Raw genomic sequence first — 27,218 nt, 5'->3', positions numbered from 1 at the left:
GAATATCAGGGTTATGAAAGAAAAAAAAAAGACCATTCAATGCATCAATTTCTATATAGATATATTGATCTGATCTGATGATAAGAGAACTTTAGAATAAGACCGTTAATGTAAGGAGGTAAGAGCAGGGGTGTCACATGTCATGCATCCTTCTCCACATGATTCTACCGACTACCGGCGTTAATTGTGAAAGTATTAAGAATTAAAACTAGGAAAGAAGAAGATTTTTAACAAAAAAACTAAGAAGAAGACAGCCCAGTTGACAAAAAATGACTATGATTAAGATGTCGAAGTCATTGTTTAATTTAATCATTTTCAAGGTTTGTCTGTTACTCTAAATATTCCGTGACTAAAGGCATATTCGAACACTCTCATAAGAGGGTTCATGTTTTCGTCGGCCCAAGTTCGAAGCCCAGCTCGAGAATAAGAGAAGAACAGGGGCGTCACATGGCATTTCAGAACTTGGAAGGAGGTAAGAACAGGGGCGTCACATGTCATTTCATGACGAAATGAAGAAACCGAACTGTGACACTAGCTTGAAGGGCTCCCGGATGGTGATTGAAATCAATGTGTTAGTTGTGTTCTTCGGTTTCATTTATGATTTCTTGCTTTATCCATTCAAACAGACATGACTCAAAAGTGAGTTTAAGAGAGGCTCAAGCTATATTGCTATTTTTAACCTCACAACTAGGAACAAATACAACTATATGCTATGTATATATATGCAGCTGTTCTAAATTTTATGGAGATCTAAGTTCTCTAATTATTACTATACGACCCCATACCCCAAAAAAATACACACAAATCCAACCGCCCCACCCCCATACAATCTATAGATGATTTTAAAATTGTTCATTCATCAGCGGTCTCTGATCTAAGCAGTTCGATCCTCCGACGTAACTTTCTACGGTGATCATGTATTTTCCACAGCCCATGCCCTAATATTACCGTCGAGTATATACCATGCGTCATCATCGGTGCTAAGATATTGTCCGTCTGGAAATGTAATAAAAGAAAACATTATCAACTGGAACCAGAAAAGAAAATATTGCATACTAAACCGAACCGGAGAACTGTACTACCTGAACCCATTCAATACCGAGGTAGAGAGCTAAGAGTCCTTCGAGAAGAGGAGAGTAAATCTTCTTCATCTGTCTCTTCTCGTACCAAGCTGTACACAACAATGATGATACCGTTAGTTGTGTGCTAAGTGCTTATTAAACCGGTTTAATTAACGTTTCTTGTTTTCCAAGTTATCCTTCCAAACCTTAATTCGAAACAATATTGATCATAGAAAGAGAGAAGATAAAGAGAAGGAAGAAGGAGTTAGTACCAGACAAAAGCTTCTTAAAGTCATCGCGGCGTGACCTTAGAACCGGGGCAACAATGTATGTTGGGTCTGAAAAATAAAAATGAGAATGAGAAAGGAAAGGAAAGAGAATTAACTAAGAAACTAGAAAATTAAGAGACATGGGGTCCTGACCTTTTGGAGAAGCAGCAAGAAAGTAGAGTGAGCCTGTGAGAGTAGCGGTGATCACAGCTGCAAATGCTTGAGCAAACGGAACAAATGGAGGCAAGACTCCGGTCTAGATGTAAACAATAATATATGAAAAAAATCCATGAAGAAGAAATACAAGTAGAAAAAATGTGAAGGATATAGATTTTAAATTTTACCAGAGAGGCCATGCCTCTAGAGTCTGTCATCAACTGTGTTCCTTTCAAGAATATATCAGACAGAGCCCCCTGTGAGAAGAATCAGAGAGACTTTATAATCAGGCAACAATTCAGTCAAAAAGTGGATTATACTTGGGCTAAAGTTTTAATGAAACCAAACCTGTACAGCAACACGGTAAAAGAGCTCTTCTCCTATCGAACTGGCCGCCACAATGAGTATAAACTGGACAAACATAACCATAGATTGAATACTCAACTATTAAAACCATTTTGGAAACCAATAAAACCTTGAAAAATGTTTCACCTGCCATGGGGACATTCCGAAGAAAAAGCTTCTTAGTTCCTCATCTTCCACGTCTCTGATGGCTCGAGCATGTGGTGATAGTTTCACAACTTCATCCTGAAGCCAGAAAAAAAAATATGTTCATTCAAAAACAATCCTAACAATATTATAAGAATTAAAAGAAGACTGATCCTCACATCGAGTATGAAGAGGAGAGCCATGATGGGTGGTGTAGCATAGCCAAGACCGGCGAGAAGAGCATCAAGAGAAGGATCAAAGCCACCAGACGAGTCAATACCAGTAACTGAACATATGAATCTTCCTGCTACAGCCATTGCTCCATATACCCCTAATAAAAAACAAAAAAACACACACGTTTTAAAAAAAATCCTAATCCAAAAAAAAAGTTGCTACATCATTAAAAAGGTACTCACCGATCCCGTAAGTAAGTCTAACCACGGCGCCAATTTTGTCCCATACCGGAAAATCAACGGTCGTGGAGTTAGCAAAGCCGCGATCAAGTGTAGTGACCTCCATGACAGGACCGGCGAACTGTCCTCCGTCTGTCTTCTCGACGCCTTCTGTGCTCCGTCCAGCTGAAGCTTTGACGCTTCTTGAATTATTGAGTCCCATTCCTAAGCTCATTCTTTTCCCCGGGAAGTTTCTAATACTAGTTGAGGAGGAAGAGGAAGAAGAGCATATGCCTGTGCGCGAAAACGTGACTGAGTTGGTGTAAGAGAGTAATGGAAGCTCCATTGTGGCTTCGTTTGATCTAATCGGCACACTACTAATAATCTCAGTTGTAATCTCCGGCCGGTTATATATCTCCGTGCTTTGTCTTCTTCATTTGCCTCTTTCACTTCTTCTAGGCTTATTAGTTGTGTTCTTCTTCCCTTTGCATTTTATAAAAGAATCTAAAACTGGGGAGATAAGGTTCGTTCTCGTCCGTCGGATTTTCATCGTGTGGCTGGGAGGGTATTTGATGTGGAATTGTGGATGAAGCATATCTCATCAACCAACAAGAATTCGACACGTAAAGATATCGTTAGTCCGCATCAGAATCTGTTCCCAACGGAGGTAACTGCCATGTCATTAATTATTTATTTATTTTTATTTAATCCGCTGTGTTAACCTATTCAAACACGCCACGTGGAATGAAGACATACCCATGCAGATTCTGCAAAGCAGAGTTTAATTAAAAATAATCTAAAATACTACAGAGAATTTTCAAAGCTGAGATTTTCACAACGCGACAGACGGATGCTATGAGTGTATTACTGTACATGGCCTTTTAGTTGGGTGCTATAACTCAAGACTGAAAGTCAACCCGTTCTAGTCACCGCGCCTTACCCCTCTATCAGTATATATGGACCATCACACCTCGTATCTGATCTCTCATCTCTATGTTTGATCGCGATTGACTATCAGCCAACCTTTTGTTGGACCTTGTACATGATATGTTTTATATGATAATAGAAACAATTTTGAAAAAAGACTCGATTCTAACTAATTTTTGGACCCTTAACAAATGGACCTGGTGCACATGTACAAGAACCAGGACTGTTTGACTATTGTCCACAGAACGAATGAAAAACTAGTCTTTGCAATTTTGCATGCTCTCGGTGAATGCTTGTTTGTTGTTATGAAACGGGAAATCTATGCCTTAAAGAAACTTGTCTTCAAATTAGTCTTTGTATTTTGCATTCACGATAACAAATTGTTTGTTATTAACTTATTGCGAAACGTGAAATTCATGTAAAAGTTGCATGTAGAGTGTTTGTTTGAACTTTGAATCCAGGAGTGGTTGACTAGAACCCAGAAACATTAAAAAAAAAACAAAAAGAAAAAAAGAATCTGGAACAGATTGTTGGATTTTGTCAAATTTTTGATTATGAAACCCGATTAAGGTTATTAATCTTTACCACATTAATTATAAATCTGTTTGTTTGGCGATTAGGCTTTAATATAAGTTTGCGCACATTTTCAAACTGCCAAGGCCCATTAACAAACTCGAAGCCCAATTAGTTTTATCCTCTTCCAGCTCTCATCAGTCGATCAGAAAATGCTCTAAAAAAAACTCACTCGAATCCTTAAACCCTAGTCACCTCCATCGCGTCACACCAGTATCAATGGCGAAAACCCTATCCCGCTCCACCGCATCACGCGTCGCTACTCGTCTCTTCTCCACTTCCAGAGCCATCGCTCCTCCCCTACTTCCTTCTCGCTCTACCCTCATTTCCCATCGATCATCGCCTTCTCTGTTCCATGCCCTCGGATTCATCCCCGCTTCGACCCGTCTGACGACGATCCGGACCCGGATGGATAGGTCCGGCGGATCGTATTCGCCGCTTAATTCCGGATCCAATTTCAGCGACAGAGCACCTACAGAGATGGCGCCGCTGTTCCCTGGCTGCGACTACGAGCATTGGCTCATCGTCATGGACAAGCCCGGCGGCGAAAACGCGAGTAGACAGCAAATGATCGATTGCTATGTTCAGACTCTTGCCAAAATTGTCGGAAGGTGAAAGCTTTTTCTTTTTTTTTTTTGCCTTTCTTCCCATTTACAGACCAAACCGTTATCGTGTCTTGTAGTTAGAACTCTCTCACTCTCTCTCTCTCTCCATTTGGTTTAAACAGTGAGGAAGAAGCTAAGAGGAAGATCTACAACGTTTCTTGCGAGAGGTATTTTGGGTTTGGCTGTGAGATTGATGAGGAGACATCAAACAAACTCGAAGGTAATCTTTTTCTCTTTTCGAATAGACAAGGTTTGTTCAGAGGATGATGTGTTTTGGTTGTCGTTTAGGGATTCCTGGTGTTCTCTTCGTGCTTCCTGACTCTTATGTTGATCCAGAGTACAAAGATTATGGAGGTAAAGTTCATCAACACTCAATTCTGTCAGTTGATCATCTCATGTGTTACCCATCAAGATTTGTCTTAGTTCAATTACTCTAGTTTAAACTAGTGTCCAAAGCAAAAATTAAGATTGAAAGGTTTGAACTTTATTCGCTGATCAAGTCTTTGGTGAATGTTTTTTTCTGTTGCAATTGTAGCTGAGTTGTTTGTGAATGGAGAAGTGGTTCCGCGTCCACCAGAGAGACAGAGGAGGATGGTGGAGTTCACGACTCATAGAAGCTCGGATAGGCCCAAGTACAATGACAGAACCAAGAATGTTCGACGGAGAGATAATATGCGTTAGGACTCCAGTTTCTCAGTGTCTTCTATGCTAAACATCTTCTTCTTTTTTCCCTTTGAACTGTGATCCCATTACCCTTTTTTCTTATGTTATTTTGCTTCACTAAGTCTGAATAATGTAAATGGTGATGATGGTGTTATGAATAATGCTACTGAATTTATGATATTTTGGATTGAGTTAAGCTTAACTGTTTGTTTCTTCATCTAATAGAATGCGCAAGTAATGTAAAGTGGAGAAGTAAAATGTTCATATCTAATAATTTTTTTTTTACTTATTTTAACTTAACACCATTTGTGATTTGGTTACTTTTTCTTTACAAGAAATGAATTATAGTTATAAAAAACACAAAGACATTTGCTTTAAGAACAGCCGAAGATCATATAAATTGACAGAGTTTTGTATATAAAGCCTGTGTACAATATTACACAAAAGACAACAGATTTTGTGACAAACAAAACAAAAGTAATCATCATCATCGTCATCCCAAGATTCCCACATTTAAAGCTTTTACATTTTTACCTAGAAGAACCCAAAACAGAGTAAAAGAATGTATACAAAAGCATTTTTTTGTGCCATTTACACAGCTATGCTGCGGCATCTATTCTACTGCAGGCTCTGAAGATTAAAAGCTTCTTTCTTAGTACAGACTAACACCTACGGAGAGACTTGAAAAAAATGAACATGATGAGATTTGCGGATACAGAGCACCTAGTAATTACCCCATCTTGGACTTGGGTTTTGGAAGAACCCTGGAGACAACGGGAACATAAGTCCTGGAGATGGAGGTGGCTGAGGAAGACCCGAACCTGCTGCACCGGGTCCGTGATTTCCTGATTGGGCTAGTTGTGAAAACGAGAAGTTTGGCGTGAGTGGTTGTGGATACTGACCTCCTGGTGATAGCAACGGATATGGTGATCTAGGACCGAACATGTTCGGGTAACCAGTAGGAGATTGTGGAGCAAACTGGGATGTAGGTGAGTTTAGTGGTCCGAAACCGTTATACCGAGGAGAAGGAAACCCACCATACATCTGATTAAACCTCGGAGAGGGCAGAGTGGGCGTGACAGGTACAGGACCGTTGAACTGAGGCTGGGAAGGAAAATTACGAGGCACTGGGCTTGGAACTAATCCGGGTGGTGGTAGTGGTCCCTGCATATTCATATGAGGTTGTGATCCAGGCATCATATGTGGCTGTGGTTGTGCTTGTGGTTGACTCTGAGCCTGAGCTGGCATATAAGGCTGAGGTTGAGACTGAGCTGCCATATACGGCTGATGACGTTGAGACTGAGCTGGCATATAAGGCTGAGGTTGAGACTGAGCCGGCATATATGGGCGATGTTCAGGACCTGGCTGCATTTGGTTACCATTAGGACCTGCATCTCCAAGTGAACTTTGAAGGTAACGCATATACCCTGAGATGGGAGACTCAGCTGTATTAGACCAAAACTGGTCCCCTTGACCCATCATCGGCTGTTGTTGTTGTTGTTGTGTGCCTTGAGGAAAATGCGTCTGTGGAGGAGGCGGTCTAACGAAGCCACCGTGAGGACGATGTTGTATAGGAGCCATGGTAGGGGGAGGAACCGCAGGCGGGCTGATCTGCGTCAAGGGCGGTGGTCTAATCCTCTGCAACCGCGTACTCTGAGGCTTCGGTGAGCTGCTGTTCGGAGGAGGGCGAGGAAGGCTTTCACGTGATGGAGAGCCAGTAAGCTGCTGAACAATACTTCTGAAGTCGTTCTTGCTAATGTTATAAACCTGAGGCTGCCCTTGAGGCCTCGGAACAGCGGCTGCATTCGCATTCGCACTCGCATTGGCGGCAGGGAAGTTGGGCTGATGCAGAGGACTCTTTCTGATATTCTTCCCAGTCTTGTTCACACCCAAATGATCATTCTGACGAGGCCTATCCATCTCCACCTACTTATCTATCTTATCTATCTATCAAAACCTCCCCACCAATCCCGAAGCCAATTATCCTTAAAAATCAGCTAAAGTTCAAATCTTTTAGCAGCTGGATGGATTCTCTGTCTACTGATTATCTAACTAATAAGCTCAGAACCGAATCAAGATAAAGCAGAGCGCTCCTAAATCAAAAAAATCCCCACGATTCTAAAGCTCAGAAATAACAGTAAGATGGAGGAAAAGTTGAGGACTTTTCACCTGAGAATTGGGATCCGACAAAACCCAAAAGACCCCAGAATAGCTGGATTTGAATCAGATCTTTCAATTTCACCTGAGCTGAGTTGAGCTGGGAAAGAAGGAGAATTCAAATGAACCCTAAATTAAATCTGTCAACGAAGAAGAAGAAAAAAAAATGAGATGACCCAATCGTCTCAGTGTCTCTCTTTATTTTATATATATATATATAATTTAGAAAAAAAATATCTTGTTTTGCCAGACTGGAGATGACGTGTCCAGATCGTCACACTCGTTTCCTGCTAACATTTCCCCAAGTGTTTATTTGTTAATAAGGAATGATATAATGGAAAGTGGATGGATTGGTATATAATAGGAAGGGAAATCTGTTTATATATCCAAAGTAGAAAGGTTGTTTTGGGCATGCAAATCTATCATTTTCCAGCTGGTCGGACAAAAAATTATCTTCCTAATTTGTGAAAGATATCTAAAGTAGAATGATCAATTAGTTTTTTTTTCTAAACTAAGAAAGAAAAAAATAGGAAACCATATATACTTTTTTGCAATTATTCTTTTTATTGTGATTTTCTTTCATTATGATATACAAACCAAGATATATACTCGACGAAAAATGAGTTTTTCTTTTCATTGTTATAAAGCTATTTCCTTCCGGTTTTATGACTTTTCTGACATCGTTGTTGAGTGTTTATATTATTCTTTGATAACTTTTTTTTTTGTTTTTTTTTTGCTGAGTGACAAATTTGCTAAGTATGGATAGGCACGGATTGAATAATACCATATTTTTTATTATTCGTGATTTGTTTCATAATTTACGGATATGTCTGATTTCTGGTTTGATTTGTTTCTTTTTCCGGATATCCAAAAAAAATATGGATATTTAAGAATATTCACGGACATTTACTGATAATTTATCAATTTTTTCAATACAAGTAAATCTAAAAAACATTAGAAATATCCTTTTTCTTATAAAATATTTCACATAGTATATAAGATAAACTAAAATTTAATGAAACTATGTGTTTTATAAAATTTTAAATTAATGAAACTTTATATTTAGTCATAGATATATCTATAGGTATATAAGTCGAAGCAGATCGAATATTCGCTTCTAATTTTTTTAGTATTGTGATTTGCTTCGCTTTTAATGGATATTTATTTTTAATATTTGTTTTGTTTCGGAGACTTACAAATATCTGGATTTTATGAATCGAATCAAAACAAATAACGAATCGAATCAAATTTAACGTATAAAATGGTCACCCTTATTTCTAACTATCATCTATGGTTCTTTATCTTGTAACATTTTTTTTTCTAAAAGTTGATATTTATATAAGGTTTGAAATTAGTTTAAATTTGGTTTTTCAAAAGAAATATTTGCAAACCGTATGATGAAATACAAACTAAAATATATAATCACGGAAAATGAGATTCTTCCAAACATTATTCTACTAAAGAAATCATATTAAAACTAAAATTACATTGTTGATATATACTAAAACAATTTTTATTCTAAAGTTTTGACTATGGTATTACAAGCGAGAATATTATAGTGAAAAAAATCTCCACTCAGCTCAGCTTTAATTTCACGGTGAAATTTTCACCAATCAGCTTTTGTAGAAACAATTTTAATTATATTTTATTATATTAGGCTCGGTACTCTATCATTTTTTTCTAAGTTATTTTATTTGGATTACTCTCAGTTGACCAGTCACACCCTGAAAGAAAACTATTCACAAACCATCTAGGTGATGATTGTTTCTACTAGTTTTTAGTTTGAGTTTTTTTTTTGTTTTTAGATTTTCTTTTTAGATTTTAATTTTTGGTTTTTAACTTTTAACTTTTAGGTTTTTGTTTTTGGTTTTTGTTTTTGTTTTTCGTTTTCAGTTTTTGATTTTGGTTTTGATGTATTCTTAGCTTTCATAAAATAATCAAAGTATTGTTTTAACATGATAAAATAAATAGTAATAAAATATTTAAAGTTACCATTAAAGTTTATCAAATATAGTGACTGTTATTTTAAAACAACATTACAATATTTTTAAATTATTTTATTTTTAAGTATTATACTAAAGCATAAATTATTAAATATGTATAAATTATAAAAATAAAAAATATTTAAAATTTTGGTATGATTAAATATTAATATATTCTAAAATTTTGACTTAAATTAAAAATTATTTTTAGTTCGTTTTTAATATTTAAATATTTTAAAATGTATTTATTTGATTAATCAAAGGTCAATTCTAGAATTAAGGAAAATCATACTATAGAGATAAAATAATGTTGACTTTATATTATAGGGACAAAGATGGTAAATTTTCATTATATTTTGGTAAATTTCCTAACAATAAATTAGTGTAAAAAAAACAAAAGATCCAACTTGGATGATGCCAAACTGACAAACTCTAAAGAATAAGAACGGTAAAAGATTAAACTCATGAGAAGATTTGAAATGTCTTCTTCACTTAATTAAAGCATGAGGAAAAAACTCCACGGAGTGTGAATGTCAATAGCCGTCAGAATTATATTACCCAAGCTCTAAAGAATAAGAACGGTACGTGATACACTTTTTTACCCAAGCAGGTAAAAGATTAAACTCATGAGAAGATTTGAAATGTCTTCTTCACTTAATTAAAGCATGAGGAAAAAAACTCCACGGAGTGTGAATGTCAATAGCCGTCAGAATTATATTACCCAAGCTCTAAAGAATAAGAACGGTACGTGATACACTTTTTTACCCAAGCAGGTGAAACCTAAAAAGTAGAATGGGGTGAGAGAGGCTCGAACTCTCGACCTCAGGATCACTCAATAGCTATGAGACCTACGCGCTAACCAACTGCGCCACCACCCCATCTGATAATCAGTAGATCCGTGTCATAAATATATCAAAGTTGTGCCAGCTAATAATCATCTTTCGTTCAGATGGACAAGTTGAGAATCAATCACATCATTAACATCTTGTACCGGAAAAGAAGGATCTCCCTTAGACTTGCTAAATTGTATGCAAGTCATTTCATCCATGTGTTCTGGATATTTCCTCTCTTTTGTATATATATTCAAATATCTGTCCAAAGAAGGATAATGATTCTGAAGACCTCTCAGAGTTGGTTTATTACTCTCATGGAATTCAGGTCATTCTTTTTCTAAAATATTCATTAGGAAAATGAATGTACATATAAGAACCTTGACATTGGGCGGTAGGTTATCCTTACAGTTTGAAAGGAACTTACAAGTTAACAACAACAAGGACATGCATGAGAACAAACGTCAGAAAGGAGATCTGACTTATTCCTTTATTGTCTCTCCAATTTTTATCTCATCTCTTTGTTTCTTTAGATCTTCAAAGCTCCAATCCCTTCTAAGCCCACTGCTTCTTGCCAGCTTTGGCTCGTCAAGATCCCTATAGACCACCGCGTCCGCGCTGTAGAGCCTTCGATGTCCCATTTTGACCCGTCTCACCGCTGGCAACATTGTTCGGTTCCTTACCATTTTTTCATATCCTGACGTTGCGTTTTTTTCTGTGATCTTTGAATCTTTAAGAGTTCCTATGTCTATGTCAGAGTCTGATCTTTGCAGGGTGTGGCAGGTGAGGCAGTTCAGGCTCATCTTCCTTCGGGAATTGAACAGAAAAATGAAAGAATTTTGTAGGGTGTTGTTATCTACTGGGTTTAGATTGTATTGTATTGCACAGGCTTTGCGGTCTTACAAAGAAAAATCAATTCCTAAATGACAACCTTTGGGGAGAGATGTTGTGTCTTGGGTTGTGGTTGATTGAATGACAAGAAATAAACAAACGTTACCTTTTTGGACCAGGGTTGCTTATTTTTAGTATTCAATCGTTTTGTGGATAAAATAGAGTTTTATGATGAGTAGATGCTTCTTATTGTTTTTTCTATTTTTATCTTACAGCCTAAAGACTGACTCTAGATTTTCCTATTTCATGATCAACAAAACTCCTACAATCACTGTGAAAGCATCACATTAGTATGTTTTTGCTGTTTGTTCGTATCAATTATTTAGATGTTTGTTTTTATCTCTTACATATTTTTTTTTCCTCTTTTCCTTTGAAAAACTAACTAATTTCTTAGTTGCATTACGAATTTTTCGTTCTTAAACAATCTAATGATTATCTTATCGTATGTCCAAATTTGCGTCTGATTATTTTTAGTTCATGTCGTTTTGTTTATCTTGGAAAAACTCCATATTTTCTTAAAATTAACGATATGGCCCAACCCAATCCATAACAAGTAGACGAAGAAAGAAAACTCCAAAGTTGGTTAGAGATTGAACAAAATAAAGATTATTGTGTCCAATAGACAAAGTTGTAAGTTTGTATAATTAAGATGGTATATAGCTAAGATTATTGTACTTCAAAAAGCTGATAATATTTGTATATATGCTATGCCCTTACTACATGTTAATATCTTGAAATCCATATATAGTTATTTGGTTAAAATTAAAGGAAAAAATAAAAAGGCTGAGGGATTGGCGCGGACTGCTTATGGAAAAGGTAGAAAAGTTGAATGGGTGATGATGACATGGAAGAGGGATGGTGCAACCGTGTGCGTATGTTTGTCGCCACTCCTTGTCGGGCTCTCTTTCCTATGTCCACTCACGTTCCCCTATTTCCCGTTCCTTCTTCCCCTTTTTGTTTCTTGCAAATAGTTTTCTTATAAAAAATGGAGACTGCTTCATTCACGTGTTTGGTAGGGCTTCCATGCACATGTAACCATGTTACTGCTTCTCGTTTTTTGTTAAAAATATCTACAAAGCCATCAAACTTTATCTTTTACTCGATAATTGAGTGTTTGTACTTTCTAGTTTAGAAAACATTACCATATGTTTCAAGTACTAACTGATTCAATGATCCTTACCGAAAGTGAACATTTGAGAACATAATTGTAGTGAAAATTTTTAGTTTGGTTGGTGACACAAGATTCATCAAAGTTTCATGTATAAAATCAACATCTTCATTATGAAACATATTAATAAAACTATTAATCAACAAAATAAAAAAGCATTTAGCAAATAAATAAAAAAGGCACAAACTGACGAAAAGCTAGAGTTCAACCTCTGTACAAAGGAGATCTTTGTTGAAACAAGATTCTTGACTGTCTGAAAACCTTGATCGGGCTTGGAAAGTACCAACCACTTCCCTTGCTCGTCACCGGCAAAGATAGCAGTTCTCCTGCGTCGGAGACTGCAACCGATCTCGACTTCCTCATCACTTTAGCAGTCTTGCTTTTACTCTCTCCTCTGAACAGTCTCCAGAGCGAACGTCCACGACCCGGTTCGACGTTCGACCCGGTTTTCTCAACCGGTTCCGGTTTAGAAGACCAGAGAAACGGAACAGACATGGATGTGGATCTCCTAAACGCCGGCTCGCATTCGATAAGGCTGGAAACGCGGCCAACGGAACCGATGCCGGTGAAGGGAACATCAACGTCGAGGGAGGCGCGTGGGGTACAGGAACAAGGGAGATCGCGGGCGCAGTCGGGGCAGAGTGAGGAGAGACGTTCGTGGAGGCAGTAAGGACAAACGCCGCCTCCACCGCAGACGAAACGGCGGTTAGATAAGTCGTGTCTTGAGCATTTCTGCCAAACGCTGCTTTCTCTTTCGTGGAAACGCAAATCCATTTGACAGTGTTCTCTGCGTGTTCCTTTGCCTTTTCTCGTCTCTGAAACTCTATTGCTTGCTGTCTTTGACACACAACCGTTCGTTTGGACTGAGAGCTAGAGAAAGAAAAAGAGAGAGAGAGGCGGAGGTTATAAAGTGGATTTTATTTTTATTTTATTTGGGAGTAAGCCCACTCTGCGTTAACCTTAACCTTTTGGTTAAGTGAAACGTTTTCATTTGCCTTAATCGAAACATTTGCTTTTAACGAAGTAACCCCTTCTACATTTCACTTACTAACACATTTGTCAGTTCTTGAGATTATTCAAAAAAATCATTGGTTTAATTCTACTTTGAGATAAAAAAGGATTTAAGATCAATAATGTGATTTTATTAATGGCAGATGACTCCAGACCGCAAAGAAGTTATGGAGCTTGGAACTTCCAAGTTTATAGAAACAAAATAAAAAAAATTCGTGCCTTATCATCAAATCGAAGCCAAGTAAATAAATGCAAAATGCTAAGTACAAGTATGTTAAGCCAAAATATGCTAGCATGTTGAAAGAGTTATAATTCAATGAAAATTCGTATAATACGAATCAAATTTAGATTAATATTTTGATTGCATATAACATTTTTTTAAAAAATGTCCTACGACTAGATATAGACCGTAATAACATCGACGAAGTTTAAAAGAAAAAAAAATTACATATGACAAAACAGAATTTGTCATCGTTATACAAACACATGACAAAAAAAAGATAGCTTTTGACAAAAAAATAGATAACGGAAAAGAACATATATTCGACTATTTTTCAAATGAATTATGTGAACTTGCTACTCAATATGATTAAAAGTGGTTTGTTATCTCAAAGCAGACTTAGATTTATTATCTCAAAAGTAGGTTTCGACTGTTTCTAGCTTTTTTTTTTTTTTTTTTGTCTGGCACCAAAAGCAAATTTTATTAGTCTAACTCTCCAAGGGGCTAGCTATATTAGCGAGCCAAACAGGAGTCTCATCGTAAACAGAAACAACAGTATCAGACCGAGTACGGGCTGCTTTCGCAAGCAAGTCCGCACGGTGGTTCATACCACGCGGTAGAAACGATATAGAAAAACCATCGAACACTTTAGAGAGAATCCAGATTTCTTCTAATTCCGCCTCCATGGAAGGCCATTCTTCTTCTCTTTGTATCAGTTTAAGAAGTTGCAGGCAATCAGTTTCAAAGTGCATCGTGTGATATCCCTTGTCTTTCATCATCTCCATGGTCCATATCAGTCCTTTAGCTTCCGCATGAAGTGGTGAGGAGGCGTTGTCATCATTCCTTGTTCCGATCAAAACCTTGTGATCGTCGCGAAGGAGCACGAAGCCCAGTCCCGCCTTCTTTTCCGCATGAGTCCACGATGCATCCACTTGGCACCGTAGTCGGTGGGTAAACACCTGCGGTTCTTCTCTTCCTGCTGGGCCGTTCTCTTCCTCCAAGACTTCTTTCTCCGCAGCCGGGATGAGTTGAGCCGTCATCCAGTTATATGCTTCTGCCATCGCTAGTTGCAGCGTATCTAATGGAGAAGTCTCCGTTCCATTAAAAAGTTTATTGTTTATGCCCTTCCAGATATACCAGAGCATCCATGGGAACGTTACGATTTAAAATAGAATTTAGAGTAAAAATGCTCTAATGTTGTTTTATTTCTCATTCTATAATAGAATAAAAAATAAGTTTGTTCCAAATACAGAATAACTTATTTTTTTTGTTCATCATTCTATTTTTAATCTAAAATAGAATATCATTTGAGTAAACTCCAACTATATTATAAAGTTATTCTATTTTAGAATAAAAAATAGAGTCAACTGTTGGAGATGGTCTTATAAAAACACAAATCTCATACTATTTACTTTCCATATAATTTATACAACGAGTTGTTAAATCATCCAACCTACAATTAATTACTGATAATATTTGTATTAGTTAGTTTATCTCAAATACTAGTTAATTAGGTGTTTTGCCCGCACATACGACATAACTTTTTTATAGATAAAAAAAAAAAACTTTTTTATAGATACTTATTAATAAATGTACTATTAATTTAAAGATCCAAAATTAAATAAAACATTAAATCATATACTTTATGAATCTTTCAACTTTTAACCATTATTCATATAATTTTTTTCGGAAAACAAAATTAATATTTGTTATTTTTAAATATGTTAATTCTGTAATTAAATAAACAAACATATAATTGTTAATATAAAGTGATGTTATTAAACCAATTTCTCAGAATTGCCAAAATCTACAAAATCTCAAAATAAATCAAAAGCACATTTTGTTATTATAAAATCATTTTTTTTATTTTCAAATGGTCTTTAACTTTCAAATTTAATATTCATAACTAAAACAAATCATTTTGGAAAATAAAGTTTCTATAAAAAATAGAATCACATTTTTCTTTACATAATAGGCTTTTAAATAAATTTTAGTTTAATTTTTTTATAATTATGTGAAACTCTTGAATTTTTTTAAAATAAATAGAGCCAATTTTAAAATTTTATAATATTAGGTACTTGTTGTAAATAATAATATTTTTTAAAATAATCTCTTAAGGAGGCAGATTTTTTTGAAGATATTATAAAAAGATCATTCCATTCCCAATAAAAAACTATTTAAGAAAATACAATAATTTTTTCATAACAAATAAATATTTTTCTTCCAACTAAATAGTAAGAAAAAAATGAAAACACACCAAAAAATCATGTTAACTAACAAATATAAATCAAATTTATTGTTATTATTTATATACCTCTTTTATAAAAATATATACAATGTTTTAATACAATGATAAATCTAATTATTATATGTGTATATATATTAATAATTATAAAAATTAATAAATAAGAATGAAGATGTAGATAAACACAAAATAAATAGATGGAATTATAATTTTTTATTCAAACATGTTTTCCATTAATTTTTGAGATAATATTTATAATATCTATTTGTAATCAGTTAAACAATGAATTATATAGTTATTTATTAAAGGTGTCAAAACTTTAATCAATCTAATTAAAAATTATTTATTAAAACTAATGAATCAACCTAAAATCATAGAGAACATGACAATTAAGTAAATTCAGAAATAGATAAATATAATACTACTAATTAAAAAAAATAAGAAATAAGAAAGAAAGATGTAGAAAAACACAAAATAAATACATGTAATTATCTTTGAACAAAAAAAAAATACATGTAATTTCTTTTCTTTTTTTCATACATGTTTTCCACTTACTTTGATAACTTTTATAAAATTAATTTGTAATCAGTTAGGTAATGAATCTATACTATTATTTGCGAAGTAATTTTTTGCAATAGAGCTTCCACGTTAAAAGTTAGAGTGGTTAATATCGATATTACCCTTAATGAATCAAATCTATAATTAAGGTGAAAAAACGAAAATTAATTAATTTGATTAAAAAATAATTTATATTAATCAGATTATTATTTAAAAAAACAAGATAATTCTTATATATTGTGTTGTTTAAAAAAAGATAATTCTTATATATTGTGTTGTTATCATAAAATAATTATTTATGTTATAAAAGTGTAAAATAAGATATAAAATAGTTTATATATATATCTATATTATTATTTGTGAATTTATTATATAGTTAAAACAAATTTTTATTAATACTATTATTTGTGAATTTATTATATAGTTCAAACGAATTTAATTTTAATAATATTAATTCTTTTTAAAGATTATCAAAACAAAGATATTTCTTATATATTGTATTGTTATCATTAAATAATTATTTCTGTTATAAAAGTTAAAAATAAGATATAAAATAATTTGTCTATATCTATACTATTATTTGTGAATTTGGTATATAGTTAAAACGAATTTATATTAATATAATTATTTTTAAAATAAGATAATTCTTATGTATTGTGTTGTTATCTTAAAATAACTGTTTCTATTAAAGATGTTAAAAATTTTAAGATATAAAACAATACTCCCTCTGTTTCTTTTTATATGATGTTTTATAATATATTTTTGTTTTAATTTATATGATGTTTTCAAACTTTTGAGGTAAAACTATTAAAGTATTGATTAAACTATTAAAAAATAATGTGTATTCTTTTGTCTTATTTGATTAAAATAGTAATGATTTGTTTTTTAGTTAATTACTTTTTGTGGTAATCAAATGATTTTAACAAAAGTATTTTTTTTCTTAATTTTTGTGTTAGTCCTAAAATATGAAATAAAAAGAAAAGGAGAGAGTATGTTTTTATTATTTTTGAGAAGTAAATTTGCTTATTTATCGTACTTTGAATAATTATAGGGTTAGTCATATTTTATGCTTAATTATTAATAATAGTAAATGATTTTGATGATTTAACTGATAAAAATATTTAGAATATTCTAAAGACAATATTATAGTCAAACTTATACACTATAATTTAACAATACTAAAGTATTACATATGTGTTTATATTATATTTAGTTTAGTAATATTAAACCGATTCTATTTTAATATATATATATATCATTTATCTTTTACGATAAGTTTTAGGACAATCAAAATCACTTATGCTGGCAAAATATTCAAAAATATTTATACTATTATTTGAAAAAGAATTTGTTCGCTCTCACGTTTAAATTTAGAGTGCTGAAATCTTTATTATTCTTAATAAAAAACTAGGTTATAATTTTTAATATATAATTACCCATAAACTAAAAAATAATTTCATTAGTTTGTCATTCATCATTATCTAATAAATTAAATATTATACTATCTAAAAATATTTTACACCATAATATGTTTAAAATAAATATAATTTATGTATTATTATAATAGTTTTTGAATTGATAATATATCTATTGATAATTTTTTTAAACTATTAAGCCCGTAAGTGTGGGCAAAACACCTAGTTATATAGTTATTCATTAGAGACATTAAAATTCTAATCAGTTTAATTAAAATTGTTTATTAAAAATAATGACTCGGCCTAAAATTATAGATTACATGACAAATCATCAAATTTATTTCTCGAATAATAATATAAATATCATTTATATGGAAAGAAGACTTTATCTCTAATACACTCGTTCGAGATATAGCTCTTTTTTAGTGTCAATTTCAGAATGTTACATGAACTTTTAACCTAAACTTAATAACCTAAAATCACTAGATATTAAATAACTTGACTCATTTATTTTATATATATAGTTAATGTCTTTTTCAACTTCTAAAATGTAAGGGATTTCAACTTCTAAAGTAAGGGAGACCTTGTCCCTACTAGTACTACGTACCAACGACCAAATGAGATTTAAATCTCATGGTTTCAGGCCAATGAAAAAAAGAAAACAATGCAGTCTATGGACGAAAAAGTCTTGGGAAGATTTAGCCCATGTTGAGTTTCAAAAAATAACACAAACAGCAGTTCACTACTATGAGAAAGACTAATACCAAAGGCTACCATGCTATATTCACTAAACATTAGATAAAAGAATAAACAGAAGAAGAGAACATGAATATAAGCGGCCAGCAACATCAGCTTTTATCAGTAGAGCCTACCACTGCACTTGGCCGAACCACAGTGGCAATCTTTCTCCTTGACATTACCGTCAGCGTCAAACACCTGACCAATCTTATAGTTGTAATAGTACGTCAGTTCCTTGAGCGGAGGTATATTGTCCTTGGCAAACAGCATCACGTGAGGGATCCTCATATCCTCATGGTGGTACAAAACGTCTTGCGCGTAAAGATTCGGCGAGCAGCTATGGTTTACAAACCTCCCCACGTTCCCTTTCCTCGCAGCGTCTATGGTAAAGAAGCTATTCTCATAGAAGCTACTCTCACTATTCTGCGTGCCAATGTCAAATAAATACTCGTCTTTACCAGCAAGCCTGTCAGCTTCGTTCTCCTGCAGAAGCTCTCCAGTGTACTCACAGATAAAGCTTCCGGAAGGAATAGACTCCAGCGACCTCACTCCCCACCCTCTCTTCTCGGTTTTGAAGATCTCAAGCTGGATCTTGATCCCGCTCTGCGTGACGCGGAGGTAGCAATCAGGCGGGCATCTGCAGAGCGGGCCACACTCGTAGACCATAGGCTTACTAAAAACAATGGCTCCGTCGTAATTATAAGGCAACTCCCCACCGTTTTTCGCAACACAACCGCAGTTTCTTGAATCTTTGCAGCGTTTCGTGCAGCCGCAGCCCTTTGGAGGGATAGGCTGGCACCAATCCGGATATATCATTTTGACAGTGTACACAAACTCAGGCGGTTTCTCGTCGTCTAACTCGTTCACAGCGCATATGGGTAACCTCTCTTTCCCTCCTGAGATATCATCGCAGCAGAGACCGTCCCTGACCTTGGACGCTCTCGCTTTCTTCACCACTTTCCAAGTAAGCTCAGGCTGTCCAGGGATACGCTTCAGTCTGTACTTGAAGACGAGCTTACCAAAAGACCCCACCTCTTTCCAAAACTCTTCCACCAGGTACAACCCATCGTACACATAGTTCTTGGTATCAGAAGGTGGCGTCTTCTTGTTGCCTCTTATGACTCTCACAGGGTTCTGTTTGTCTCTACTGTTCGCCAACGCTAGGTTTCCTCTCAAGAGCTGTTGATCTTTAGGCTCAGTATCTAAATTCCCCTGTTGAAATTTTTTAGATAGGTTCCCACCTTGGCCAGTGTAGATCAACACATCAGAGTTACCAAGGTCATCATCGTAGCCGCCAGAGGCTACAATGCTCGTGGCGAGCAGCTCATTGTCAGCGTCTCTGGTGTAGTCGATACCAGCTTGTATCGCTCTGTGTACGCCGAGAAAGTTGAGCTCGATTCTGTACTGGAACTCGTCGCCTACTTCGACGCCAGGGACGGTTCCTATGATCTGAGTGCCAACGTTGAGGTACTTGCCTTTGCTCTTGACGATCTTGGAAGCCTCCACGGAGACGTTGAAGTTTTTACCGCCTTTTTTCCTGGGGTTTGCCTCTTCCTCACGTATTAGTTTTCTACAAGCTTCGCTGAAAAGACGTAGAGTTTCCATTACTCTGTCTCTAGCACTATCTCCACTGGTTGAGATACTAGGACGCAAAGGAGGAAGCACAAGAGGCTTTCGAGCTGAACTCTCTTTATCTTTCTTACTAGTTCCTTCACCGTTATTAATCTTCTGGAGAAGCCTCAAGGGTTTAGGCATCACAACACCTTCCTTTTTATTCATTTTGCTTGCTGTCTCGTTTGGTTTTGGACTTGTAAACTTTTTTGATATCTCAGCTACCAACGTGCTTTTAGCAAGAGATTGACCAGAATGGTCTCCAGAAACCAATGGTATCGCTCCCTTGGAGACAGCAGCATCATTGAAGGTCTTTCCATAATCGGAAAACTTGGTCCCTGTATGTGGAGGGAAGTCTCTTACGGCAATAATCTTTCTTCCACCGAGCTGCTTTATCCCAAGGCTTCGCCAGCCACCACCACCGGACATGGTCACCTCCTCATCTTCTTCCATAGCCTCCTCAGCTGTGCTTGATCTAATAAGCCTGGTGGGGGGACTTGGTCCACAACCAGGTGGGAAGTCTCTCACCGCTGCAAGCTTAAAACGCTTGGACTTGCGGCGCCCCATAGGATCAATGAAACTACCATTATCCAGTAGTTCTGGTGTTGCTTCTTTCTTCTTAGAACTAAGTTTTGATGATGATGATGATGACTTGTTCTCCATTCCTCCTACTCATGTAAATAACAAAGAAAGATAACATATGAAACTAAAACAACACAAGCCTAGATGGTGCTATTAAACAAACCAAACACTGAAAGAAGAGACAGATGAATGTTTGATGACTTGTTTGTCTACTATTCCTACTCATGTCACAAAGAATTTGAAGTAAATAACACCAGTCTCCCCTAGTACTTTGGGTTATTACTACTTATGGTTATATTTACCCAACATAAACACTAAAAGGACAGGGATAGACAGATGCGTGTCTTCAAGCTTTATTACAAACTTTAAAAGTAAAGGTCGAATCACAATGAACAACAGATCCAACTTTTTTTCCAGAATTCATATATATGGAAAATTTTACAGAAACTGAGCGCAGATCTCTGAATTGTAACTACATTGGTCCGATTTTAAGGAAACACGATACAAGAGAGATCGAGAGAGAGAGTAACAAAACTCGATCCACCATGCAACAACCAAAAGCAAAAGGAAAATCAGATCTTACCCAGGTTCAAAAAAAAACGAAACGGAAGGAAAAATCAAAAGATGGGGGCGGAGAATCTGAGTGATGGAGAGCGGGAGAGAAGTGAGTCGACTTTAGTACTCAAACTGTAAACAAAACAATATGCATTGTTGTCTCAAAACTTCGTTCCACTGTTCATACAAAAAGTTCACACAACACACAACTGTTTTGAAAGAATGTTTTGGTTTTTGGAAGATGTAAGGGTTCTTTTTTATTTATCAAAAGGGAAGATGTAGGGTTCTTTTTTTGGTAGTGGATTTTAATTGGTAGAAAGGTAATCTTTGAGAATATTCTCTAAATCTAAAATCTCAAAAAATGCTAATTTTGTTTAGTGTATATATCTTAAAAATATTCACTTTCCAAATTATTTTTTCTTTAAGATTTTTTTTCTTTATAAAAATATATCCCCTAGACTATATTTGCGAAGTGATTTTCCACATGTCTTCTTTACAATCGTTTTTACAAAAATAATTGTGACATGGCTATTAGATTGATGACATGTCATATGGTTAAATATGACATGGACAATTACATTTAATGCTGATATATTTTTTTAGAAATCTTTTTAAAATATGGCAATAACTCATATATTACCTTTAATATTAATTTATATTTTTGTTAAACTTTGTAGAATATGTTAATAACTCGTGTAAATCACCACTAAAATAAATTTATTCAAATATGAAATTTTAAATTTCGAAATATTATATAATTTTACTTTTATAACTATACAATTTTTATTATCTAAAAGTTTCTAAATTTTCTGCATTTAAAAAAAATATAATTTTTAATCGTAACATCGTTAGTTTCTTTTAGATACCTACAAATTATATAAATATTGTTTAGTTTTAATTTTTGATAACTATACAATTTTTATCCCCTACACATTATTTACGAAGTGATTTGTCACATGTGCTTTTTAAAATCGTTTTTACAAAAAATTGTGACATGACTATTAAGATTGATGACATGTCATATGACTAAATATGACATGGAAAATTACATTTAATGCTGATATATATATTTGGAAATCTTTTTAACATATGACAATAACTCATATATTACATTTAATATTGATTTATATTTTTGGTAAACTTTGTAGAATATGGTAACAACTCATATATTATATTTATTGTTGATTTATATTTTGGAATTTTTTTAGAATATGGTAATAACACATAAATCATCATTAAAATAAATATATTTAACTATGGCATCTAAGTTTCAAAATATCATTTAATTATTTATTTTAAAATTATAAAATTTTCAAAAAAATGTATACAATTTTTTTTACAAAATTATAAAATTAAATCGTAAATCATTAATTTCTCATATATATCTACAAATTTTATAAGTATTGTTTCATTCTAATTTTTGAAAATTATGCAATTTTTACATATTTATTTAATATTTTTAATTAAAATAAAAATATAGAAAAATATATCTAAGCTAAGAGTTTTAAATATATACATGCATATTCATAAATATAATTTAAAATAAACAAAATTGTTTTTTATTTTTATTTTTATGTTTAGTTAAATCAAATTTATACTAAAATATTGATTAAAAAGGAAAATTTACAATATTAACAAAAAAAAAAAAAATTATATTTATCTGTTAAAATATATTTTAAATTTTTTTTACTGCACATGGTGCAGGAAGACACCTAGTTCTTTATTAGATACAACGCCAATATTTTTATATTAAAAATATACTAAAACCGCATTATAAACAAATTAAAAATATTTTATTTTCTTAAAATCATAATTTATGAATTTAACTATTTAGTTTGAAGAAGAAAATTTGGGATGCGAAATTGTCTTCAAAGATTCATCACTTTGTGCAAAAAGTTATATCAAGGAGCATAGTCTCTGGAGCATACATAACACGGCGACACATCATGCCAAATGCTGAATATAGACATTGCTATAATGGAGATGGAACAGAGAAGCATTTGGAATCTCTAATACAATACTTACTGATCCGCGAATAACTTTAGAAGAAAAGATGGAAGTATGTTTGCAATGCTGTATATCTATACATCTAAGACATCTCACAAATCTTCATTTCTAATTACTATGGAAAATTTGGAAAATTTGGAAGAATAGAAATTTACTGATATTTCAGAAAAACAGATTGATGAAAGGCAAGTTTCACAGCAAGCCCGGCGAGATGCTCATGAATGGGATACTCTTTCAATAAGTGAAGTTCCTTTCGGAAGATCTAAAACTTCAGTGCAGCAGTTTCCACTACAAGATCGAAGCTGATGGCTCAAATGCAATATAGATGCTTCCTTTTGTGAATTCATAGACTCTAAGTAAAGCTAGGTGGATTATTAGAGATGAAAATGGGATCTACAAAGGTGCGGGACAAGGAAGTAGAACATGTGTAAGGTCACCATTGGAAAGTGAGCTCCGGCGGCAATGTAACAATGTTGGCAAAGGAATATACATGAGTAATCTTTGAAGGAGGTTGTAAACAAGCTATAGATCTTTTGAACAGAAAAGGATTTGTTTTTTTTATCATCAAACACACAGACTCATATAGACTTTGCATACCAAACTAGTAGCTCCGTATCCATGTGAACGACGAAAGACGATTGTTGTCTGGCACTGCGTGCTAAACGATCCGCTCTTGAATTCTCAGTCCGTGGTATATGAATGAGCTGTGAGCTTTGGAAACTACTTTGTACACTCTTAATATCCTCCAGATAACTTGCAAACGATGGCCACTCCTCTGATTCCGAAACCATCTTCACCAACTGAGAACAATCCGTTGCAAACGTAACCTGAAACTGTCGCAAATTTTTCATACACTCAATTGTCCAAATCAAGGCATCTACCTCCGAGTGAAGGGGTGATAAACTGGCTCGAACATTTCGTGCCCCCATTAGTCCCTCAAAGCCTTCCAAAGTGCTATACCAACCTTGTCCCGAAAAAGAATCCTTATCCTTCCATGAACCATCTATAAAACACCATCTCTCTGGAATTGTGATAGGTTGATTTACTTGTGGCGGTAGGTTCTCCTTACATCTAATTCTTGTGCCGCAGTCCACATGGTAGATTCCGTTTCAGCCAATTTTAATGTATCTAGTGCATCCACAACCAGATTACTAAACACCTTGTTGTTCCGTGCCTTCCAAATATACCATAGTATCCATGCAAAGTGATGATCATTCATCTTTGGTAAAACTCTCCAGAATAAATGATCCATATTAGTAAACAATGCTTCCGAAGGAAAGACATCTGGATTTGTTGGTATCTTTGATAGTGCCCATACCTGCCGAGCTGGGGGACACTCAAAAAAGATATGGTTTAGAGATTCCTCAGCATGCCCGCATCTATCACACCCAATATCTCCTTGCAAACCTCGTGTTTTAAGATTCTTTTTGACCGCAATACACCCTGATACAATCTGCCATAAAAAGTGCTTCATTTTTGGTGGGCACCTCATATGCTAATAATAAGCTTTCAAAACATCTACCGTCGGACCATAAAAAGTGCTTTCAGAATAGAAAAGGATTTTATTTTGATACAACTGGATTCGAGATGCTTGGTGGTGGAGAGACAAGTTTGCTGGTGTGACCTTCACCTAGGTTCGGCATGAAGCGAATAAATTTGCAGACAAATTGGCGAAACAAAATGTTCCTCATAATGCTTCCTATTGGTTTTTTTTTTTTTTTGACGATGCTTCCTATTGGTTTTATAACTATGTTCTAAGGTCAATTTCTGTAGATTTTCACATAGTTACATTCGAACAAATTAATCAATGAAAGTAGTCGTTAAATAATAAGTATGTATTGACAATTATAAAATTGCTTTCAATTGTTATAATAAAAGAGATGTTAATAAAATTAGGTTTTTCAATATCTATAAACTTCAAATATAGTATTATTAAATAAATCATCAAGTTTCCAAAAAATATATTTTTAATTTTCATTGATATATACGCATATATTACAAATCTTCAAGTTTTCAAAAGGATTTTAATTAATTTTTGATCGAAATATTTTTTTATATTTTTGTCTGATGACTATAACACTGATATATTTACATAAAATACACAAACCATATCATATAGGTTTTATAATAATATTTTTTTATAAATTATTAAGGATTTAAAATATTTTATCAATATAATCTACATAATTTCCAATATTTTAAAACATTTAGAATAATTATCTACCAGAATTTTAATAAAAACTATAGAATTAATTTCAGTTATTGTATTTAAGTAAATCTTGGTGAGTAGTTTATTAACGAGGAAGATGTAAAGTTTAAAGCAAAAGTAAGTATATTTTCTTTTATTTATAAACTTGATTTGGTGTATGTAAAATATTACATTGGTACACCTAAAATTTTGTACAACTCTTCAAGTTAATTATAAAATACTTATATATATATTAATGTATAAGTTTAATAAATTTATTTATATTTAAATCTATATTATACAAATATTCAAAATTTCACAAAAGGTTTTAATTTATGTTTTATTTAGAAAATTATTTTAAATATTTTGTTTAGTAATTATAACACTGATACATTTACATAAAATGAATAGCTTAAGGTCAAATATTTTTTTTTCTCTTATATATAAACTTGATTTGGTGTATGAGGAATATTATAATAATATAGAAAAATATATTTATAGATAGAAGAATTCTCTAATTATTTTTTGTTGTATTTAAAACTAATCTTGACTCTCCAACATTAATTTATTTATCTATAAAAATCTATTACTTCTATCTTTATATGCATAATCTAAAAACATATGACTATAAATACAAATAATATATAATTCCTTTAGGATTCTATTGTTAATATAACCATTATCGAAAATATGAATTAATTAAAAGTTACTCATCTATTTTAAATTTTAATTGATTATCACATATACTAAAACAGTAATATTCCAATAAGTACATTTTCCTATAAAACTACATAATGATATTCCTTATAATTTTAGTTTGAAATCTATTTATTTGAGCATTACATTTTGTTTAGCCATTTATACATGAAGATGCTTAACTTCTTTTTTAAGATTTATTTAAAATAATTTTAACTATTTATCAGAGTTGTTTATAGTTTAGTGACCATGTGTGTTAAAGAATATTGAGATTAATTATAAATAGATTGTTAAAAATTAATAATTAGACTTAGAAATAAGTTACTGTGTTTTGACAAACGAAAAAGAAATAGGTTACAGTGAAATCAAGTAATAACAAATAAATACATATTTTATAATTTTAAAAAGATACTAAAACCTAAAATTTACAAGAAAAATTAAGTAAATCAGTTATTTAAAGATATTGAGACTATTTTCTCTATTAAAAACTACCATAAATGAAAATATATATAATCAACCTTTTAAGATATATATATGCTATTTTTGAAAATAGTAATATTCGTTCCTAATAAAATAAAGTTGCAGCGAAAGAATTATAATTTATACTCCTTCCGTTTCTTAAAGAGTGTCGTTGTGACATTTTTCACACAGATTAAGAAAGTTGTTGAAATATATGTAAATTGTATTTAATTATACCTCTTTGACCAATAGTATTTTAGATAAATAAAATTATTTATAAAATCAATACAGTTTGCAATTAATTTTCAGCTGAAAGTTAGTATAATTTACATTGGAATTGTAAAGTGACACTCTTTGTGTAACAAGAAAATGAGTTTAGAGTGACACTTATTATAAAACAGAAGGAGTAATATTTAAAAGGGCAATCCTCTCAAACAGCTTTTAAAAAATAAAATAATTTTAGGATGACGGACCCTTTCAATCCAGTCCATATGATGTCTTTTTCGGGAGCTAAAGGAAATGCATCTCAAGTACATCAATTAGTAGGTATGAGAGGATTAATGTCGGATCCCCAAGGACAAATGATTGATTTACCTATTCAAAGCAATTTACGCGAAGGACTGTCGTTAACAGAATATATTATTTTTTACTATGGAGCCCGTAAAGGAGTTGTAGATAATGCGGTCCGCACATCAGATGCTGACAAATAAATTTGTTTTTTTGAAAATTTTAATTTTAATTTTTTTTTAAAAAAATTAAATTTCTTTTGA

The 27,218-nt window shown here is 33.3% G+C and overlaps 7 protein-coding genes and 1 non-coding gene across 8 annotated transcripts; 1 reads left to right on the top strand and 7 right to left on the bottom strand.

The window, feature by feature from the left end:
• Window positions 1-640: 640 nt before the first annotated feature.
• On the bottom strand, window positions 641-2,839 carry LOC108806887 (uncharacterized). The gene is made up of 9 exons (XM_018579096.2): window positions 2,392-2,839; window positions 2,155-2,306; window positions 1,979-2,074; window positions 1,835-1,897; window positions 1,675-1,743; window positions 1,484-1,586; window positions 1,334-1,399; window positions 1,083-1,171; window positions 641-996 (listed from the first exon to the last, which is right to left on the bottom strand). Exons 1-9 carry the CDS (start codon window positions 2,711-2,713, stop codon window positions 853-855), a joined length of 1,104 nt encoding a protein of 367 aa, XP_018434598.1. The 5' UTR covers window positions 2,714-2,839; the 3' UTR covers window positions 641-852.
• A 1,175-nt stretch (window positions 2,840-4,014) lies between these two features.
• Window positions 4,015-5,337, top strand: LOC108806717 (multiple organellar RNA editing factor 6, mitochondrial). The gene is made up of 4 exons (XM_018578899.2): window positions 4,015-4,478; window positions 4,595-4,692; window positions 4,761-4,826; window positions 5,008-5,337. Exons 1-4 carry the CDS (start codon window positions 4,087-4,089, stop codon window positions 5,151-5,153), a joined length of 702 nt encoding a protein of 233 aa, XP_018434401.2. The 5' UTR covers window positions 4,015-4,086; the 3' UTR covers window positions 5,154-5,337.
• A 189-nt stretch (window positions 5,338-5,526) lies between these two features.
• On the bottom strand, window positions 5,527-7,475 carry LOC108813744 (protein HAIKU1). The gene has a single exon (XM_018586392.2). The coding sequence runs from the start codon at window positions 7,053-7,055 to the stop codon at window positions 5,859-5,861; it is 1,197 nt and encodes a 398-aa protein (XP_018441894.2). The 5' UTR covers window positions 7,056-7,475; the 3' UTR covers window positions 5,527-5,858.
• Window positions 7,476-10,067: 2,592 nt separating this feature from the next.
• Window positions 10,068-10,152, bottom strand: TRNAM-CAU (transfer RNA methionine (anticodon CAU)). The gene is given in 2 exon segments: window positions 10,068-10,103; window positions 10,115-10,152. It is a non-coding gene; the product is annotated as a tRNA-Met (tRNA).
• A 337-nt stretch (window positions 10,153-10,489) lies between these two features.
• On the bottom strand, window positions 10,490-11,063 carry LOC108810975 (uncharacterized). Its single transcript, XM_018583042.2, has one exon. It carries the CDS (start codon window positions 10,905-10,907, stop codon window positions 10,587-10,589), a length of 321 nt encoding a protein of 106 aa, XP_018438544.1. The 5' UTR covers window positions 10,908-11,063; the 3' UTR covers window positions 10,490-10,586.
• A 1,193-nt stretch (window positions 11,064-12,256) lies between these two features.
• Window positions 12,257-13,143, bottom strand: LOC108810285 (uncharacterized). The gene has a single exon (XM_018582405.2). The coding sequence runs from the start codon at window positions 12,935-12,937 to the stop codon at window positions 12,368-12,370; it is 570 nt and encodes a 189-aa protein (XP_018437907.1). The 5' UTR covers window positions 12,938-13,143; the 3' UTR covers window positions 12,257-12,367.
• A 739-nt stretch (window positions 13,144-13,882) lies between these two features.
• On the bottom strand, window positions 13,883-14,455 carry LOC108808754 (uncharacterized). Its single transcript, XM_018580858.1, has one exon. The coding sequence runs from the start codon at window positions 14,453-14,455 to the stop codon at window positions 13,883-13,885; it is 573 nt and encodes a 190-aa protein (XP_018436360.1).
• A 3,833-nt stretch (window positions 14,456-18,288) lies between these two features.
• LOC108806095 (histone-lysine N-methyltransferase, H3 lysine-9 specific SUVH5) lies at window positions 18,289-21,347 on the bottom strand. The gene is made up of 2 exons (XM_018578123.2): window positions 21,127-21,347; window positions 18,289-20,629 (listed from the first exon to the last, which is right to left on the bottom strand). Exon 2 carries the CDS (start codon window positions 20,622-20,624, stop codon window positions 18,471-18,473), a length of 2,154 nt encoding a protein of 717 aa, XP_018433625.2. The 5' UTR covers window positions 20,625-20,629; window positions 21,127-21,347; the 3' UTR covers window positions 18,289-18,470.
• Between the last annotated feature and the right edge of the window lie 5,871 nt (window positions 21,348-27,218).

This window comes from Raphanus sativus, chromosome 6 (assembly GCF_000801105.2).
Source record: "Raphanus sativus cultivar WK10039 chromosome 6, ASM80110v3, whole genome shotgun sequence".
Classification (NCBI taxonomy): domain Eukaryota; kingdom Viridiplantae; phylum Streptophyta; class Magnoliopsida; order Brassicales; family Brassicaceae; genus Raphanus; species Raphanus sativus.
The sequence above is the reverse complement of the archived record's forward strand: the minus strand, read 5'-3'. Positions and strand labels throughout refer to the sequence as shown.

Bases quoted from the DNA above. Each gene is read 5' to 3' on its own strand.
- LOC108806717 (XM_018578899.2), top strand. From the start codon at position 4,087: ATGGCGAAAACCCTATCCCGCTCCACCGCATCACGCGTCGCTACTCGT. The intron at 4,479-4,594 runs GTGAAAGCTTTT...TGGTTTAAACAG, and splicing joins CTTGCCAAAATTGTCGGAAG to TGAGGAAGAAGCTAAGAGGA. The intron at 4,827-5,007 runs GTAAAGTTCATC...TTGCAATTGTAG, and splicing joins AGAGTACAAAGATTATGGAG to CTGAGTTGTTTGTGAATGGA.
- LOC108810975 (XM_018583042.2), bottom strand. From the start codon at position 10,907: ATGAGCCTGAACTGCCTCACCTGCCACACCCTGCAAAGATCAGACTCT.
- LOC108813744 (XM_018586392.2), bottom strand. From the start codon at position 7,055: ATGGATAGGCCTCGTCAGAATGATCATTTGGGTGTGAACAAGACTGGG.
- LOC108808754 (XM_018580858.1), bottom strand. From the start codon at position 14,455: ATGGCAGAAGCATATAACTGGATGACGGCTCAACTCATCCCGGCTGCG.
- LOC108810285 (XM_018582405.2), bottom strand. From the start codon at position 12,937: ATGGATTTGCGTTTCCACGAAAGAGAAAGCAGCGTTTGGCAGAAATGC.
- LOC108806887 (XM_018579096.2), bottom strand. From the start codon at position 2,713: ATGGAGCTTCCATTACTCTCTTACACCAACTCAGTCACGTTTTCGCGC. The intron at 2,075-2,154 runs GTGAGGATCAGT...TTCTGGCTTCAG, and splicing joins CTCTCCTCTTCATACTCGAT to GATGAAGTTGTGAAACTATC. The intron at 1,587-1,674 runs GTAAAATTTAAA...GTTTACATCTAG, and splicing joins CTAGAGGCATGGCCTCTCTG to ACCGGAGTCTTGCCTCCATT.
- LOC108806095 (XM_018578123.2), bottom strand. From the start codon at position 20,624: ATGGAGAACAAGTCATCATCATCATCATCAAAACTTAGTTCTAAGAAG.